Source organism: Dicentrarchus labrax, unplaced genomic scaffold (genome assembly GCF_905237075.1).
Source record: "Dicentrarchus labrax unplaced genomic scaffold, dlabrax2021, whole genome shotgun sequence".
NCBI classification, from domain to species: domain Eukaryota; kingdom Metazoa; phylum Chordata; class Actinopteri; family Moronidae; genus Dicentrarchus; species Dicentrarchus labrax.
The window spans coordinates 15,643,781-15,661,720 of NW_026136720.1; the positions used below are offsets into that span (position 1 = coordinate 15,643,781).

The 17,940-nt window shown below is 40.8% G+C and overlaps 2 protein-coding genes across 2 annotated transcripts; one reads left to right on the plus strand and one right to left on the minus strand.

The window, feature by feature from the left end:
* Window positions 1-29: 29 nt before the first annotated feature.
* fan1 (FANCD2 and FANCI associated nuclease 1) lies at window positions 30-7,948 on the minus strand. The gene is made up of 13 exons (XM_051381494.1): window positions 6,421-7,948; window positions 6,189-6,329; window positions 5,147-5,348; window positions 4,830-5,063; window positions 4,602-4,733; window positions 4,412-4,520; window positions 4,201-4,320; window positions 3,904-4,068; window positions 3,222-3,384; window positions 3,034-3,137; window positions 2,756-2,950; window positions 1,276-1,404; window positions 30-1,137 (listed from the first exon to the last, which is right to left on the minus strand). The coding sequence occupies exons 1-13, from the start codon at window positions 7,616-7,618 to the stop codon at window positions 1,000-1,002; spliced, it is 3,030 nt and encodes a 1,009-aa protein (XP_051237454.1). The 5' UTR covers window positions 7,619-7,948; the 3' UTR covers window positions 30-999.
* A 194-nt stretch (window positions 7,949-8,142) lies between these two features.
* apba2a (amyloid beta (A4) precursor protein-binding, family A, member 2a) lies at window positions 8,143-17,847 on the plus strand. Its single transcript, XM_051381495.1, is given in 13 exon segments — window positions 8,143-8,442; window positions 11,454-12,705; window positions 12,946-13,053; window positions 13,274-13,313; window positions 13,414-13,559; window positions 14,137-14,223; window positions 14,342-14,527; window positions 14,689-14,868; window positions 15,008-15,184; window positions 15,186-15,221; window positions 15,876-15,995; window positions 16,130-16,270; window positions 17,056-17,847. Coding segments are annotated over 12 exon segments (2,514 nt in total). The 5' UTR covers window positions 8,143-8,442; window positions 11,454-11,484; the 3' UTR covers window positions 17,128-17,847.
* The last annotated feature ends 93 nt before the right edge of the window (window positions 17,848-17,940 follow it).

Sequence of the window (17,940 nt, forward strand, 5' to 3'; positions counted from 1 at the left end):
ATTACATGCACATTAAAAAAATAGGAAAATAATACCAACGTTTTTCTTTTAATACTTCCAAGTGTCCATTTATCATTACATCGAAACAGTTGTTACATTTTAGACATCAATACAGTTACATATCTCTTAAAAATAAAACGTTTTGTTCATTAATCAAATCAACAGAAAGTTCATCAATCAGTTAAGTTTATTGCCAAGTTCCAGCTTCTCAATTATGAGGATTTGCCGTTCTTTGTTGTATGTGGAAGCTGAATAATTTGGGGTTTGGACTGTTGGTCGGACCAAACAAGCAATCAGATGATGACTTGAGGGTCTAACAAACTATGATAGGCATTTTCACAATTTTCTGACATTTTACAAATGGCAACATAAAAACCCAATTATTTTATTTCTCTTATTTTATTTCGTGGTACCCAACTGATGTTTTTTTGTCTTGCAAGAGTAGTGGCAAAATTACATATTTTTAGGTATATTACGGTAATTACTTGCATAACAAACTCGTAGAGCTGTCACACAATTCGTAGGCAGCCAATGAAATGCAAGCTTTCGTTGCTTGGCAACCCAAGATCCTGAGAATATAGTGTTGCCAAAGAAAAGGAAACACCATCAGTTTGGCGTGGTTGTTGGATCCTGTCATGCATCAGCACTGATGATCTGTAAGCAGGCTATTTCTGGTCCTGGCAGTTCTCAGTGATGATCTTCATCTCATGATGCACCTCTTCCTATTGAAGGTAGTGGTTTCCCTGATAATAAGCCACATATCACAAGGCACACTCCTTGCTATGACATTCCCTATTCTCAGATAGGATTAAATTTGTGATATATGGAAACTAAATTGAGTTTTTGAGATAAACATCAACATCTGTTCAAAATGACCAGAATCAGAAAAGGCACCAAGATCTTTTTTTTTTTTTTTTCAGAGATTCTATCAGCTGATGTTTCCATTTTGACCACACAATAGTTAGCAGCAGTGTTATCAGTCAGTTCTTCTGTGTCTGTTTATTCCAGACGAACTCCTCTGGCTCCAGTAGCCTCCACGTGACACACCTCCACATCAGCCCCCAGTTTCTGCAGCTCATCCAGCCAGATCTGTTGCTTCTGGGACAGCCGGTCACTGGGCCCCTTCACCTCCACCAGCTACCACAACAAGACATCCAATGTCACATTGCATGCCGCCATAATCCATGTGCTTAGACTTAAAATAATCAGTTTACCACAGAGCGTCTGAATCTATACACAAAAGAAAATATGTAATTCAAAGAGCCATGATTTCACCTTGTAGCTGTTGTTTGAAGTGTTCCACACTACTAGATCTGGCAAACCTCCACGGCAGTGTCTGTAGTCTTTTGACATCCGCGCTATTACCCCTCCTAAGAAGGCTCCACCCATGCATGAAACAAGCGACTGCAAATAGATTATAAAAGTGGATATGTTAGTACCATGTTAGTACCTACAGTAATGCATGTATACAAAAAAATCCAATCCTAGTCATCTATCATAGCATATTTGCATTTTCTTTCCCAGTGTACTAACTAGACGTAATTTATGATGTGATATATACACATACAGAGGTATTCATTTAACTACAGGTTTATTATTGAGGTCATAGTTAGTAGTGGTCGTGTTCTGGACTGCATTATATATATTAGTGCTGTCAGTTAAACGTGTTATTAACGGCGTTAACGCAAACCCATTTTAGCGGCGTTAATTTCTTTATCGTGAGATTAATGTTCTTTTTGGCCTAGCACACTTTGTAGTTTTTTTTCACAACAACTAGTAACGTCAGAAAAACTACAACACCACACAGGATCTAGCTAGACCGGAAACAAAACAACAGGCACGCTACACTTGTTTAAGAGTAGTAGACGTTACGTTTTGAGTGGATGGCGAGTGCGAGACGCCGAAATGGATGCCAATAATATTCTGAATGGAAAGTTTACTTTTAAAAAGTTGCCAAATGATAGTAGAAGTAGAAGAAGTAGTAGGCTTACCTTTTATTGGTAACCGTTACTGTTCATTCTTTCTGAAATAAGAGGCTGGGTTGAGCCTCTGGTGAATAAAGAGCAGCAGCCTGACTGCTATGTTCAAAGCAAACTTGAGAAAAGTATTAAGCCATGGTTTAACTGCACTATAGGCTGAGTCCTAGTTTACCTTACATGTGGACTTTGTAATTTTATTTTGTATCGCCCTGTTTTCATCCCTTAGAAAGGGCTGTTGAAGGGGCTGTTTGTGGGACAAAGTATTTTTTTCACCCTTTTATTGATGGACAGTGTTACATTGTGTGAGAGATTATTTGCTTCAAGTGAGAATGTTAGTGTGAAATTGAACACTAATTGTTGTTTTCAATAAAAACAATATTTGCACAAAGCAAGCCGATCCACTTTTCCATATTGATAAGAGCATTAAAATGAGAAAAAATAATGGGACAAAAAGAAATCAAGGTACATTCAGAATAGATAAAAATGTGCGATTAATTGCGAGTTAACTATGACATTAATGCAATTAATCGCGATTAAATATTTTAATCGTTTGACAGCACTTTTATATTTTTTTATATATATATATATATATATATATATATATATATATATATATATATATGTTTCTAACATTTATCCACCCTCTGTCTGTAAATGGGGTGGGAAAATTTAATTGAATTTATGGCCGAGCTGTTGTATTGAATTACATTCGATTTTACAGGTGTACTTGATAAAGTGGCCACTGAGTGTATATTTACAAGAGTGCCAGTAAATACCTGTGCCTGTTGAAGGGATGAGAAACGCTCCCAGCTGACCAATGAACACACTTTACCCTCCTGGGAGGTCCAGACATCTTCCAACATGTCATGCAACGTCTCCACGGATGCCTCGTGAATTAACTGCACACGAGAATCGATCGCCTCTTTTCTGTTCTCATAGAAACAGTCAGTGTAAAGATCCAGTGGACATGTCTGTGATAAGAAAGGAAGATGAGTTAAGCTGGTAAACATGCACAGTTATCCCACAAATATTATAGATGTAGAGCTAACATTACCTGGTACGGATTTCTGAAAACATCTGGAATACCCTCCATAAAAATTATGTCCCACAACAGCAGAGCAAACAATGTTGAGAATGTTGAGCCCTCTCCATGGATCCCTGTTACATTAACAGTGGCAATACAATGTTAGGGTGATGAAAGGATAGCGAAATATTTTTAATAAGTGAAGCAGGACTGCTCACCCTGGTCAAAGTCTTGTTGGCGGTAGTGTGCTAAAGACAGCTCTTCCACAGAGCCTATTACAGTAGCATTAGCACTCTCTCCCCCCTCTCCATTTGCTGGTATAAGAAACTTAGATTTCCCCATACCCCCCTCATGAGGGAACAGCTGTCCCCGGATGGTCACCTGCAGACAAAAGAACAAACAGTAAATTATATATCTATTAGAGCCCGACTGATATTATTGACCTGTCGCATTTTTTTTTTCAGGTATATGGTGAAAAAAGAATTGTAGTTCTTACAGGACTGATCATTAGCTACTTATTTTATTTTTATTTATTTTTTATTTTCTCAGTGTTTATATCTAGGATTAGTTGACAATGTAGCCTATAAGTAAAATTATTTAACATTTTAAAGAATATTTAACTTAAATATTTTCAGCCTCCTGAGTTCCTTTGCACGGTCATACTGCCGCAAAATTATTTTCATTACAGAAAAAAAATTCTAAAATATTGGCCGCCATATTGGTAATCAGTCAAATTTCCCCCTCTAAAATCAGTATTGTATCGATCTCAAAAGACCCATATTGGCCAGGCTCTAATATCTATTCTATATCTAATGTTTGCCATACACCCAACAATTTAAGTTGTTTTTGTCCTGGGAATCTAAATACTGACATATACTATACATATACTGACACACTTACATGTTTTACATCTTGGACTTGGATAGTGGGAAGGTCTTTTAGTTGCAGGCGGTACTTTTTAAAGCTTGCAGACTCTTTCATCCGAACAGCTCTCTGATGAAGAGAGAGTTTATGTCCAGTTCGCACCAGAGGGTCTGACAGCCCATCTCTGATAGCACAAATAACCTAGGAGCAAAAGAAAATAGACCACTGTCAAACAAATGAAAACAGCTATTACTGAGTACAATGTCACACAAGGAGGTAAATGACTAAAAATGTCTTTAAGAGATTAATGGAACCACAGATACTGGTTCTCACTTGCTCAGGTTTTTTTAGGTGCTGGTGAAGGTTTAGTGCCAGTCTGTCCCACCACCGCCCTCGGCTGTCAGGACAGAAAACAGACTGCGACAGTAAGGACCTCAGCTCTTCTATTGCTTCCTGCAACACAAAGGAAGACCCATAACATCTTTAACTATGACATACTTTGAACTTTAGCTTAAATTTGAGTGAGTGGGTAACGTTAGAAAACCTCATAGCGACGTAGCCTCTGCAAGATCTCCACCCCTCGGGATAAGATACGAGTGTAAGCCCATCCTGTAGTGAAGCTGCGCAGGAACACAGGCAGCTTCTCCTGGTGACTATACAAAACAATGATAACATTAAAAAAACATCCAGAGAGTGTGTATCATTGTTTTAGACAGAAGCATGTGTTATGTTACCTGAGGTCATGGTTTTTCCTCAGCTCCTGCCAGGCATTTTTGGCAGCAGTGTAAAGCTCCATGGCATCTTCCCACTGACCTCCCTGCATAGCTGAAACTACCTCTTGCAGGGCTCGCATGGCTGCCTCATATCTGGTGTGATGGATAGAATCATGAGTATTTATTCCTGGCAATCCTGCGTAGATAAAATACAATAAACTCAATTTAACTCCTCTGGCAGACGCTCACCTGATAAGATCCTCCCTGTCCTGGAACACCTTGGCTGTACGCTGCACTGTGTAGTCTGGGAAGGCCAGACGTCCTGAGTTGACCAGCAGGATGGTGAAGAGCTGGCTCTGCCCACCAGCCGCCATCTCCTCCTCATCCATGGTGTCTGTCAGAGAGAAGAGTAGAAGAATGCGAGAGAAGACAGCCCGAGGACCACGACACAGACGAATGCAGGAACCCGCAAGCTGCTTTGCCCTTTAAGGTTAGAGAGAACAGGGGTGAGATCATCACTGCAATACTAGCACTGCAAATGAACACAATGTATTTGATCAACTCACCTTTTAAGGATGACAGTCCCGATGTTGCTTTGAGCAGGAGTCAGAGAGAAGAGGGACTTTTGCCTGCTGAGACGGAGAAGTCCGTCCACTAGCTGCTGTTTCTGAGTCCCAGAGTTTCCCAGATGGAAAGTCTTAGCCAGAGCTTTGAGTTCAGGAGCAGGTAGGAGGTCCAGAGCCTCCCCTAACTCTTGAAGGTCACTCTCTTTGACATAAAAAAACACAGCACAGGAGGGCATTTACAAGAGAAAACCAGAATTTAGTGATGTGGTGTTTCAGCATAATAGCAATAAAACAATGTTAGGAGGTGCTTCACAAAAATCAAACAAAATGGCAAAAAATTATTGGTACAATACAAAAAAAGTTCATGGTTACATGGACATAAAGACCCCCTAGAGATTTAAAGGGGGTCACATCTCCTCTGTTTCTTATCTTTCCTCACTCTCCCTAACATCTATGAGTAACTCAATTAAAAATCAGGAGGGATTAAGAAGTGTTGAGCCAGATGTTAAAGGTCCAGTGTGGTCCAATGTGTAGGTTTTAGTGGCATCTAGCAGTGTAACTGCAGATCGCAACTCCCTCGCTTCACCTTCCTGTTCCAAACACAAAGGAGAAACTACAGTGGCTGTGAAAAAATTTGAATGCCCCAAACTACAGCCAGTGTTTGGTTTGCCCCCTTTGGGCTACTGTAGAAACATGGTGGTTCAACACAGTGTCTGTAGATAAAAACAGCTCATTCTAAGGTAACAAAAATACAACAATTGCTATATTCAGGCAATTATACTCTAATGAAAGCATATCTATGAATATTAAATTCCATTTCTGGGGTCACTGAAATGTTACACACTGGATCTTTAATGCAAACATTTTATTGTGTTCCTGAACTGATCAACACAATCATCTGTAGTTATGACAAAGAAACAACAGGGCGAACATGAATACTCAACCCTCAACAGCATAATTATAAATATGTCAGTAATTCAATTTTTTTGCCAACTCTACTAAAGATGCTCCAAAATATCAATGTATATTAGGAATCATTTACCTGACTGTAGAAAACCACCTTGAACCAGCTCCTGAGCAACAGGTCCCAGATCGCTGCATATCTCTTCATAATCCAGTTTATTTACTTGGAGCCACTTCAGTTTCCTCTGAAAGAGTCTCACGTACAGCTTCTGCCCCATGACTTTGAGAGGAAAGATACATGTGAGTGATGAGGCCTTACTTATATTAAATAAATACATTTATTAATACATGACTGCGTGATTTCAGCCTACCTGAGAGCTTTTCAAAAGCATGTACGAGTGACATATCATGCTGGTCGAACAATGCCCTGTCGTCCTCGTTCTCAAGGACAGCCTGTAGTACGGTCCGGAAGTTACGGAGGTAGTAAGGAAGCCATGCGGACGGAGAGCCCTCTGAATCCTGGTCACTAGTGGCGTTTTCAGCACCGGACTCAGCCAATGAATCCCTACTGATCGCTGCAGCACTCTTCTCATATGTTTCCTCTGAACTCAGAGGAGGGTCACAAGTAGTGGTGGTAGAAAGTACCTCAGTTTTAAGCTGGTCTGTATCAGTTTTCTCTGCTATACTACACAACTCCTCCTCTGGCTCTCTGCCACTCCCCTCATATTTTGCTTTCTTTCTTAATTCATACACCCTAGCAGTGGGAGCTTTTTCCTTTCTCCTCTTTGCTAGTTTGGAGGAAGACGTGTGGAGCTTTGGAGTAAACAGTTTCTGGACAGTCTCTGATTTAGATGCTCTGTGTTCAGATTTATGTCCTTTTTCTGAACATGATAGATCTTCTGCTGCTGTTGGAGCGTCTGCACTGGTTGCTGTCAGATCAATGACGGTCGCACAATCTTTATCGTCTTCTAAACTCTCAATCAGAAGATTTTCTTTCTGTGAACTGCTGAGTGATTCAGAATACATCTCCTTTTCAGGAGAAGTCGCTGCCTGTTTATCCTCTGTTTGTGTCCTCTCTGGTTCCTTATGACGTTTCCTAGACAACTTGGAGGAGAGACTTCCCAGGTCAATCGTCCTGACCACACGTTTACTGTTTATCTCTCGTGGTGCCTGCTGAAAGTTACTATTTTTGAAATAAGGGCTGGTCTTGGTCTCATTGACTTCTTCCTCCTTATTTGGATCCAGCTCGGGGGTCTTTGGGGGATTCCTTCTGGGTGACAGCTGGTTGCTTGGCACAACACTATTACTTGCTGAGGTGGCACTGCTGTCTCCTCTCTCAAACTTCTGACATTGCAAATCAATGTGCTCATTGATCCTGAATCTGGGTACCAAGTGGCCACACAGGGGACAGGCTATCTTAGGCGGAGGCTGGCTGCTGAAGAAGGAGGTGATTGGAGCTGTGGCGGCAGCAGCGCTGGCAGACATCCCAGCTTTGACTTTGCCTTTCTTCTTGCTCTTGGACAACGACAAGCTTCGCTTGAGTGTGTCTTTGTTGGCTCTCTCGGTCATGATGTAAGCGGAAGTGGTGTTGCTATATGAAAACGTTGTTTAAAGGCTTTTCTATGTCGCATGCTCTGGAGAGAATGATGACTTTCAATGCTTTTTTGCTCTGTTTAGCTAACCTAAATGTTAAGTTAGCTCAGGAAGAAACACTTCATTTTAAGTTGTCAGATATTTGTAGCGTTTGGTGCGTCGCACATGCATTAGAAAAACGCCAGAAGCATTAATATAACTTAAAGGCTGTCAATGGGTAAAAACACGAGCTAACATACCGGCAGAGGTCTCATTTGGTAGCAGAACGGTAACAACAATCCCGCTTCTCAGGCTTAACCAGCAGAGCGCAGAACGCCTTTAAGTTTGTACTAATCGATCCCAAATACATCGATATCTTCCCATCGACTTGAATGCAAAAAGCTAAGATCTTAAAAAAAATCGTGTCCGAGATGTAATATGTATGCATATATGTTTTTCTTTTTTAAAGTAAGTCGTAATATAAATGCTAATATAATTTAAAACATATGCAAATCACTAATCATCAATGTGACATCTTAGTAAAATGTTAAATATATAAGAAATAAATATTATTGTTTGTAAACTAAAATGATTTAGATCAATTATGTAGGCGTATGTATGTCCATGTATTCATTACGCCTCTCGCTGTGTTATTTGTTGGAGAACAGAGCGGTGAGCACATGATGGGGGGGTGTATTATCTACACAGGTTCCTGGGCTGCTGTGCGGCTTTTATTCAAAAATCACCATTCCGGAGAGCAATCTGATCTGATCAGCACACGGGTCATTTTACGAGGAGGGCTGCCGACAGGACCGATGCTGGTAAGTGCCGCACGCATTTTTCTAAAACACAGATGTAAAAAAAAAAATAAAAAATAAATAAAATAAAATCTTGCAGAGATGGATAAGGGCCTATACGGCTTCTAAAAAAACAGGGCTGAAGACAATGCTGGATGTGCTCCTCTGGTACCACATCAGCCCATAAGCTGGATGTCAGCATGGTGCAGCCTCGATGCTTCAAATCAAGGTCGATGTGAATTGCAGCAGCAGGATAATACTGTATCCAGATGGTGAAAAACCCCCCAGCCCATGTGTGTGTGAGGGGGAGTCAGCTCCATCACTGCTGTTGGTATATGCGCAGGAAAACCATATATCCGATTTATCTTATCGATATTTAGCCTAAGCAGATGGGAATGCGGCGTCCACTTGTGGGGAAACCAGAACCAACCACAACAACCACTCCTGCAGCTGCGGCAAAAGTTCGGCGTAGTGGGTTTATAAATACCACCACAAATACGTCAAGGGCAGGGCAAAATGCGTGCAATCCTAATACCCAACCTCAATTCAAGCCTATAATGAACCTTATTGTTTTTAAATAGCACTTCAGCACCATGGAGAGGTCATGATTAGGTCCGCCGTTGTACTGTATTGGATGTGTGATCTGCTCATCATGCCATAATCTCAGTTGCATTACCACCATGGATTTATTGTGTTTATTATCAGAAAGCTTGAGCTCCGTCGGGTTGTATTTTCCAGTTCAGCCACAAGCTTCGATGGTTTATGTTTAGATGAGGGTGTTGACATGTTTAGACTGGGCGGGTATCAGACCGCTGTGTTCACTGTGATAGCTCTGATACATTCAGTACAAATCTCATTACTTTGTGACCAGACTGAAAACACAATTATCACATTTCAGGGTTGTTATTTGGTTGAAATCATTATAGAGATTAATTTACTTACAAAAAAAATAGTCAGTTTATATCAACAATGTACAATTTATATTTATTTATTATTTTGTTGAATAGATGAATTCTCTTTATGATATCCTTTTGCTGGTGCCATATGTTGTTGTGTGTTTGTAGGGCTGCAACTAACTGTTGTTTTCATTATCTGCCAGTTTCTTTTCTTGATTTATTTATTCTTTAGTCTCTAGAATGTCAGAAAATAGTTTAAAATGAAAATCTAATTTTCCCACGATTGTAAAGTGCTTTTTTTTTATAGAAGTCCAGAAGTCCAGAATTCAAAGATGTCAAACGACCATCACTGAAGTCTTAAAAAAACTGGAAAATATTCACATTTAAGACATTGGAACCAGTGAATTTAAGCATTTTTGACATAATAATAATAATACATTTTATTCATGGAGCGCTTTTCAAGAAACTCAAAGACACTTCACATAAGATGAAAAGAAAAAGGTAATATTAACACTCACTTACAATCTACAGCACTCAACAATGAATTAACATAAAACATAACATAAACTAACTGGTTATCAGAATTGTTGCAGGTCAGTCAACTAAATGATAAATCGACTAGTTCAGCTCCTTCATCAATTGAGCTATATAGTACCGTATGACCTAGTTGAATTAGTGTGTTGTTGTTTTACTCTTAAAAACAATAAAATAAATCCTAAAAGAGAGAGAAGAGTGCAGAGAAATGTTCTTTCCACCAGCTGTGTTTGTGCTTTATTATGGCATTATCTGTTCAGTTGCCAATACACAAGGTGTTGTGTTGTGCCTTAATCCAGGGAAAATATCCATTCAGAGAATGATGTACTGTTCCCACAAACAGTTTCCTCAGAGCACATAAGTCATGGGTCATAAATCTGGCACCCACACTGACCACATTATATAAATAATTCATTGATGAGCCTGTAAGTGACGATATCCTTTAAAGGTCCAGTGTGTAACATTTAGGAGGATCTATTGGCAGAATTGGAATATAATATTAATAGGTATGTTTTCATTTGTGTATGATCACCTGAATAAAGGATTCATTGTGTTGTCATTACCTTAGAATGAGCCGTTTTTAGCCGCCACGGGTTGCCGTCCACGGAGGCCACCATGTTTCTACAGTGGCCCAGAACAGACAAACTAAACACTGGCTGTAGATAGGGCCTTTTTTTGCAGCCTCTGTAGTTTCTCCTACACATTTCATAACCTGTTCTCATTCCCAGGTCGTCAAATACAGACACGAACGGTGTTAAGTTACCACTACTCCCCGAGGGTTAAACCTGAGTCTGGCTATACAACAATGATAGCAATGATACAGGCTTAGTAGTATAGACTTGTTAAAAATAATATGCATGTACGTGGTATATCCAGATATTTGAATCAGTATCAGGAAAGAATAAATAGTATTGGAACATCTCTAATAACAATGATTTCACATAAAAAAACACATCACATGATACTGGCCTGACTCACTGACAGCAGTTTTCCTGCTCTGTAGGACGTCAAGGCAAAATTAGAGCAGACACAACAAAGAAAGATGACAGATAAACAACATCAGCAGTCACCACAGACAAAAGGACAGAGATGGCGTCTGTGGGTGTTAGATGTTGTAGAAGTAATGGATTAATAAATGGCTACTGGTTGTCCTTGAAGTAGGAATTGTTTCTGTGTTGTTTAAAGTGTGAAACAGAGACAGTTACTCTGATATAATAGTGGATCTTGTGTGGGGTAAATAGTCTTAGATCATATGTTCTTTAAATCTGGTAGAGTGTGAAGTGCTTGAAATATACTCTGAATGTGTTGCTAGGTTGTATTAGCTTGCAAAGTAAACAAGGGAAGAGCTATATTGAATCTTATTGGCGCTAAATAAGTTGTGTATTTATGGAAAAGACTGGGAGGCATAACCTGTGACTGTTCATTGGTTCCAGTGAAATCTGACATGGTTCTGTAAATTCTCTTAGAAAACCTTTTCTGGTAGGTGAAAATAGCAGTAGGACATTGTGGAGAGTATTAATGTACTGTTGAAGATATCAAGGGAATATTTACAGAGAGCATAATACAAGCATTGCAAAAATCTAATTTCTCTTTTAATGTTCACAGGGTTGAGAGTAGTGGGCTTACAGGGCCTGTTATGGCTCATGGAAAGAGGCCAGGAACCATCTCCAAAATATTGGCTCCCAGCCCTCCACCGTGCCCTGGTCCAGGATTCACTTCACAGAGCCAAGAAGAGCAGCAAGGTTTGGTGAGTGAGGCGTCTGAGCAACCACCGTGTACCTTAAAGAATGATAACAATGACCAGCTGACTCCTCCTGTCCCTGCAAACCACTATTACATGAGTTGTGACCCTAGTCCTGAGGACATGGAGGACACCTGCTCTGAGTACGACAACGTGGGCTCTGATGTGGAGCAGGACTATGATGAGGTGTTGCATTTAAACAGAGAGGGCGTAGTGGACACAAGGTACTACAAGCAGTACTGTCCTGAGGATGGTGGCTATATAAAGCATGCAGTAGGTGACAATATTAATGAGAACAGCAGTGCTGTTGACCAGTTCATTCCCAGGCCTCGTCAGAGCACAGAAATATGTGAGGGATCACAATCAGACACTATGCCTCACAAGGTGGGCCATCGCTTTAGGTCACACTGTGCTCCGACTGCTGGGGATGAAGCAGAGAGGGAGGTGGAAAAGGGCCAGGAGAACAGATTCTTCTTCAGTGACGGAGATGAGATAGAGGAGGTGCTGGATGGGGCCAAATTTATAGAGGATTTAGAGGAGGCAGAGAACAGTGTTCAAAGGCAGACAAACATTTATCAGGACAATGAGAACGAACGAATTAGAAAGGGAGGTGATGATAGGGAAAGAGAAGATGACACTCGAGTCGCAAGAAATCATAATATCCCAGGAGGCAGTAAGAAGTGTGAGTCGTCTCACGTGGGATCAAAGGAGAAAGAGAGGCAGGGTAAAGGACGAGGGAGGAGGGGAACAGGTGAGGACATGGAGCATGTTGTCTCTGGGATCAAAGGCTGCACGACCAACAGCACTGAACAGCGTCCAAAGATGTCATCAAAGGACTGCAAAAAAGTCGCCGTGCGGACCAAAGCTAGGTCTGGTTCCAGTAAGCAACATCCTCCTCCGCCACCCCGTCATTCCCATGCTCAGTCGCCTGCCGACACCCAGAAGGCGCAGGCTCGTCGGGAGACTCCTCCTGTTCCCAGACCCAGTCCCTCTTCTGCTGCCAGCCTGGAGAGCGAACCCAGGGTTATCGAACCATCCCTGGCTCATCATCACACAACGGAACAACAGAGGGAGCCTCTTGAGGAGAGGCAGAGACGGCCAGAGAAACCCCAGCAGGTAACCAATACAAATAGGGCAAGTCTTTGTCAGATCTCATCCCCTGTGGCTTGTGTTTGTTAATGTTTCTGCACAATCTACCGTCACTGCGTCCCAGAGTGAATTAAGTAAGATTTTAATTACAAGCTTTGCCACGAATGGTCTTTGTTGCCTTTTCCCCATGGTGTTATCATCTACACGGGACAACAAGAAGCATTTGAAACAAGGCTTGCCTAAGTTAAAGCAGATGTTTGTGTACAGCAGGTTGAAAAGCCGAGCGCAGCAGTGATACCTGAGGATGTGCCAGAGCAGCCGAGGAGGCCTCCGCGTCCAGAGCTCGTCCCTGCAGAGGAGAGCGACGCACATAAGGTGAAGACTTGCACAACATCAGCTGTCAGATGTGATACAAACACTTTTAATTTACAAACATGTAGTTTTTTGCTGAGTAATCTGTGTTTTTATATCTTATAATTAAATTTTTTGTTACTGTTTGCTCTAATAATTAATATGGCTGATGTGACTTCTCAAGTATTATCACCATAAAAATGTTTTCCATTGAAGTAATTGAACTTGAACCTTTTTTAAAAAGAAAACGCAGGAAGCTGCTGCTTTCCCCAGCTTCGAGGATGGTAATTATCTTAAAATTGCCTTACATTTCCTAGTTTTCATAATGCTTTGCAGAACATTAAAATGTTTTACAATGATAGCCTTTTGTTTTTTGCTGCATAGTTCCTGGTCCCTGCGAGCCAGAAGATCTTATTGATGGGATCATCTTTGCTGCTAACTACCTTGGCTGCACTCAGGTGTTGTCTGATAAAAATCCCTCCAAGTCTGTACGCATGTCCCAGGCCCATGAAGCCGTCAGTCGTATCAAGGTAATCTGCATCTTCAAGGAAGCAGCAGTTTGGTTTATAAATATTCAAATCTGCCAAAGATGTTACTGTAAACTTTCTGTTAGGTTTCTATGTCTATGAACAGATTTCAAAGAACAGATTGGTCTTGTGTCCGGGAGAAATAAATTAGAATTTGATTGTGATCTGGATCTGGGATTTTTGCCATTAGACGAGATGCCTTTTAAGCTTTCGCCATTAAACTAACAGAGATACAGACTTGATACCAAATCATAACGGTGCGTTTGCAGGTTTAAGAATCGGAATTGATGTCTCAGAGTATAACAGCAAGGTCCTTGTTCAGCACTGGCAGAGGGTTGTGCTCCCAACGTGCCTTTTACTTTATATTTCAATGAATTAATGGAATTTTTAAGTGTATACGTATCTGTCTTGCCAGCTGACTTATTCAAGGGTAAGCCAAGCAGCAGAGTCATTTTCCTACCACACGGTGGAGCTGTTGTATGCCTTTTTCGCTCACCTGCTCATGCTGAAGTTGCATAGTGAGATTAAATTACAGAAATATACAAGGTTTGATTCAAACAATATGTCATTTATTTCAAAGAGCCAAGATGAAGACTCTCAAATGATGACAGAAGTGGACCTGTTTATCTCCACTAAAGCTGTCAAAGTGCTGAATGCTGACACACAGGTTAGTAACTCCGAGGTATTTGTGTGTTGATTCAGGTTCCTTTCTGTGTCTAATCTTTGTAGCAAATCTATTTTCAGACATGATGAGCAATGATTTTCATTCTTTTTGCTCCACGTAGGAGACAATGATGGACAGTGCCTTGCGTACCATCTCCTATATCGCCGACATTGGGAGTATTGTGGTTCTAATGGCACGGAGGCGCATGTCTCAGGCCTCATCAGAGGATTTCTCTGAATCTCCCGACTCTGCCAGTGAAGGGAAGAGTCAGTACAGGATGATCTGCTACGTCTTTGAGTCAGAGGATGTAAGTGTTTACTGCTCGACTGCACATACATTTTTAATTTTGTTTTAGATATTTGTTGCATGCTCACTTAAACTGTTGTGATCTTTCTCACCTCCTTGCTGTTGTCAACTGGGATAGCCTTTCTGCTGAGTAGTTTTCCCCAAACGCTCCCCTTCCCACAGGCACAGCTCATCGCACAGTCCATCGGTCAGGCTTTTAGCGTGGCCTACAGAGAATTCCTGCGAGCCAATGGCATCAACCCGACTGACCTGAGCCAGAAACAATACAGTGACATCATCAACTCCCAGGAAATGTACCACGATGACCTCGTTCATTTCTCAAACTCAGACAACTGTAAAGAGGTGTGACATTTTTTATATGGCTGCAGGTGAATTGTGGATGATGAATGATAGATTCCCCTTAACATAAATGGCTGTAACAGAATCTCAATTCAGAAATGTGCTTGTAAAGGATTAATTAAAGCTTTTTCCTGCGTTCCAGCTCTATGTGGAGAAGCAGAAAGGGGAGAGCCTCGGTGTGGTGATCGTGGAGTCTGGTTGGGGCTCCATTCTGCCCACCGTCATCCTGGCCAGTATGCTGAACAGCGGCCCTGCAGCTCGCTCTGGAAAACTCAGTGTTGGGGATCAGATTATGTCCATCAATGACACTAGCCTGGTTGGGGCTGCCACTTGCCACCTGCCAGGGCATCATCAAGGTACAGAGCGTATCAGGCACTGAAATATGTGGAAATATGTGAATCAGGAAACGGCATAAAGGCTCAGTGGTTGGCACCTCGCAACAAAAAAGTGTTTCTCCATTTCTTTGTGGGCTTCTGGCCGCACGGTTAGCTGAACTTAGGACTCCAAATGGCTTGTAGAGAAACTTGATAAATATTTGATTTAATCATCAAACCATCATCCTAAGTGAGTTATTCCATACTCACAATTGTGCAATAACACACTGGAACACCACATAAAATCTCAAAACCTCAAAGGATAAAGCTGTCATTATTCTCTCACGTTTTTGCTCCCCCAGCCATTCTGTGGCCCTTAGCCCCAAAACAATTGGTTCATACTGAAGAAGGCAAAATCATTTCCTAGTTGTTAGCAAACGTTACTCAAACAGGAGTGAATTTTTGTATTTTCAGTCATGGATTTGGTGCACTAGCAAGTATTTAGCAAGGCGATGTATGTGGGATCAAATCTAAAGAAATGGCACAGAGGAATAAACATTCATTGTACATATACATTACATAGGATACATTCATTGTTGGTTATGGTCTTGACAATAAGAAAAAATATCATCAGACTTATACCTTAGAATGACTGTAACATAAATGTGTTTTTATGTTTTTTTGGACATCGTCCAGGGTCTGAAGAATCAAGTGAAGGTAAAGCTAAGTATTGTGAGCTGCCCTCCTGTAACCACTGTCCTCATCAAGAGACCCGATCTCAAGTTCCAGCTTGGTTTCAGTGTGCAGAATGGCATTGTGAGTAAGCCCTTGTTAGTATGAAGCATGACACTAAACTTTAGATCGAGGCTCAGAAGGAATGGTTGGCAGTGAGCGAGGGTTGTGCTACATACTGTGCAGTTACACACAGAGCATCTTTTTCACATCCTCAGATCTGCAGTCTGATGCGAGGTGGCATAGCTGAGCGAGGCGGTGTTCGTGTTGGACACAGAATCATTGAAATAAATGGTCAGAGTGTTGTTGCCATGGCACACGAGAAGATAGTTCAAACCCTGTCTGTCTCAGTGGGTGAGGTAAGAACTCCTCATGCCACAAGATGGCAATTTTCACCGATTACTGCACCACACAAATAACTGTACCATACAGGCCTTTTAAAGACACACGTTGGAGAGTGGTTTCAGGCTCAGATTATTGGATACGTGCAGCACTTACAGTATACATTTAATTAATAAAAATCCTTGGTAAAAAAGGCACTGTTAAATATGTAAATCTTTATGCAAAAGCTGATAAAATATAGTGTAAGTAGCACAGCAGATAAGGGATGATTGACTTAAGTGAACAAATGTATCTCCTTTTAAGTGCATATCCATATCTACACCAAAATGGATGCTGTGTTTTATAAGAATAGTTTGACATTTGGTCAAATAGTCTGACAAGATACAACGTGTTGATTCCTGAACTTCAGGGGTGCTGGTAAGCACTTTTTGTTACCATTGGACAGAGCCAAGCTAGCTGTTTGTCCCTGTTTCTGGTATTTATGCTAAGCTAAGCTAATGATCAGGTAAGTTTTCTTTATCAACCGTTCTTGGTCTGCTCCACTACTTACTGCTGTTAAGATACTGTGGTTTTGTATTTGTGTGTTCTCCCAATTTCACCCAGTATGTATCTCCATTAAAGCCATAAAAGTGTATTATTTGTCAGTAATGGATTCAGGGTCTCTTCTGTCCCTCTGGTGGCACAGAAGGGAGTAAATTAGGCCTGGATTCAAGTGATGTAATTACGACTGTGCCTCTATAAATGGGCTCTTAACTTGACAGTGTAATCGTCCCCGCTGCTCTTGTCTCTGCCTCTCTGCCAGATCAACATGAAGACGATGCCCGCTGTGATGTTCAGACTGCTGACAGGACAGGAGACGCCTATCTACATATAGAGACCCTGCATGGTTCAGCCCACTGTAGTTCTGCATGTCTGGCTGTGTGGAGGTGATGGACAGATGATGGACAGGTGGCTCAGTGGGACAAGGAGAATTTATTTTTCTATCATTTTATTTTTTCGGCCTCTTGTTGCAATGCTGTAAAGAACATCCAGTTCTCATTTTCAGGTTTTATCTTGAATTACATTGTCATAATGGCCTTACAATGTGAATACCCTGTCTGTAGTACTGTACGTGAGTTTCTGGTGTTGAAGAGAAGTAGCTTTAAGGTCATGATTATTTTCTTATGAAGAGATAAATTAGTACATTTATTTTTTATTTAGTCATTTTTATAATGTGTATGGAGTTTAAAAATGTACTTCTACTGTAAATACTTTGGATTACTCAAGGACTTGGTTGGGAAGGCCATATTACTCCTACAGTATATGCATGTTATTATGAGGAATTACTGACCAGGGATTAATTCTCAATTTGACATGATAATCTATTACAGTAAGTATTAAAAGACGATAATAATATGCTGTACAAAGGCACTAAACTATATATGTATTATGGTGACGCTGAAGGCCAAAGATACATCTACTTTTCAAAGACATACAGTATGGGTGATCATTACCTTTACCAGAGCGTACAGTACAAGAATGTATCAAAATATACATTACTGAATGAATGTAATGTTATAACACAGTAAGAATACAATCTCACGGCTGAATGCTTGCTGTTGTTTGTTTTGTTTTTATTTTATTAAGGTGTTACTGCAAACAAAAGTACTTACAACCAGACATGAAGTTAATTTGCCTGGATTAGAGA

Excerpts from the sequence above, each read along its gene's own strand:
- fan1 (XM_051381494.1), bottom strand. The coding sequence starts at position 7,618 with ATGACCGAGAGAGCCAACAAAGACACACTCAAGCGAAGCTTGTCGTTG. Across the intron at positions 6,330-6,420 it reads TGCTTTTGAAAAGCTCTCAG|TCATGGGGCAGAAGCTGTAC; the intron begins GTAGGCTGAAAT and ends TTCCTCTCAAAG. Across the intron at positions 2,951-3,033 it reads TTTTCAGAAATCCGTACCAG|ACATGTCCACTGGATCTTTA; the intron begins GTAATGTTAGCT and ends TTCTTATCACAG.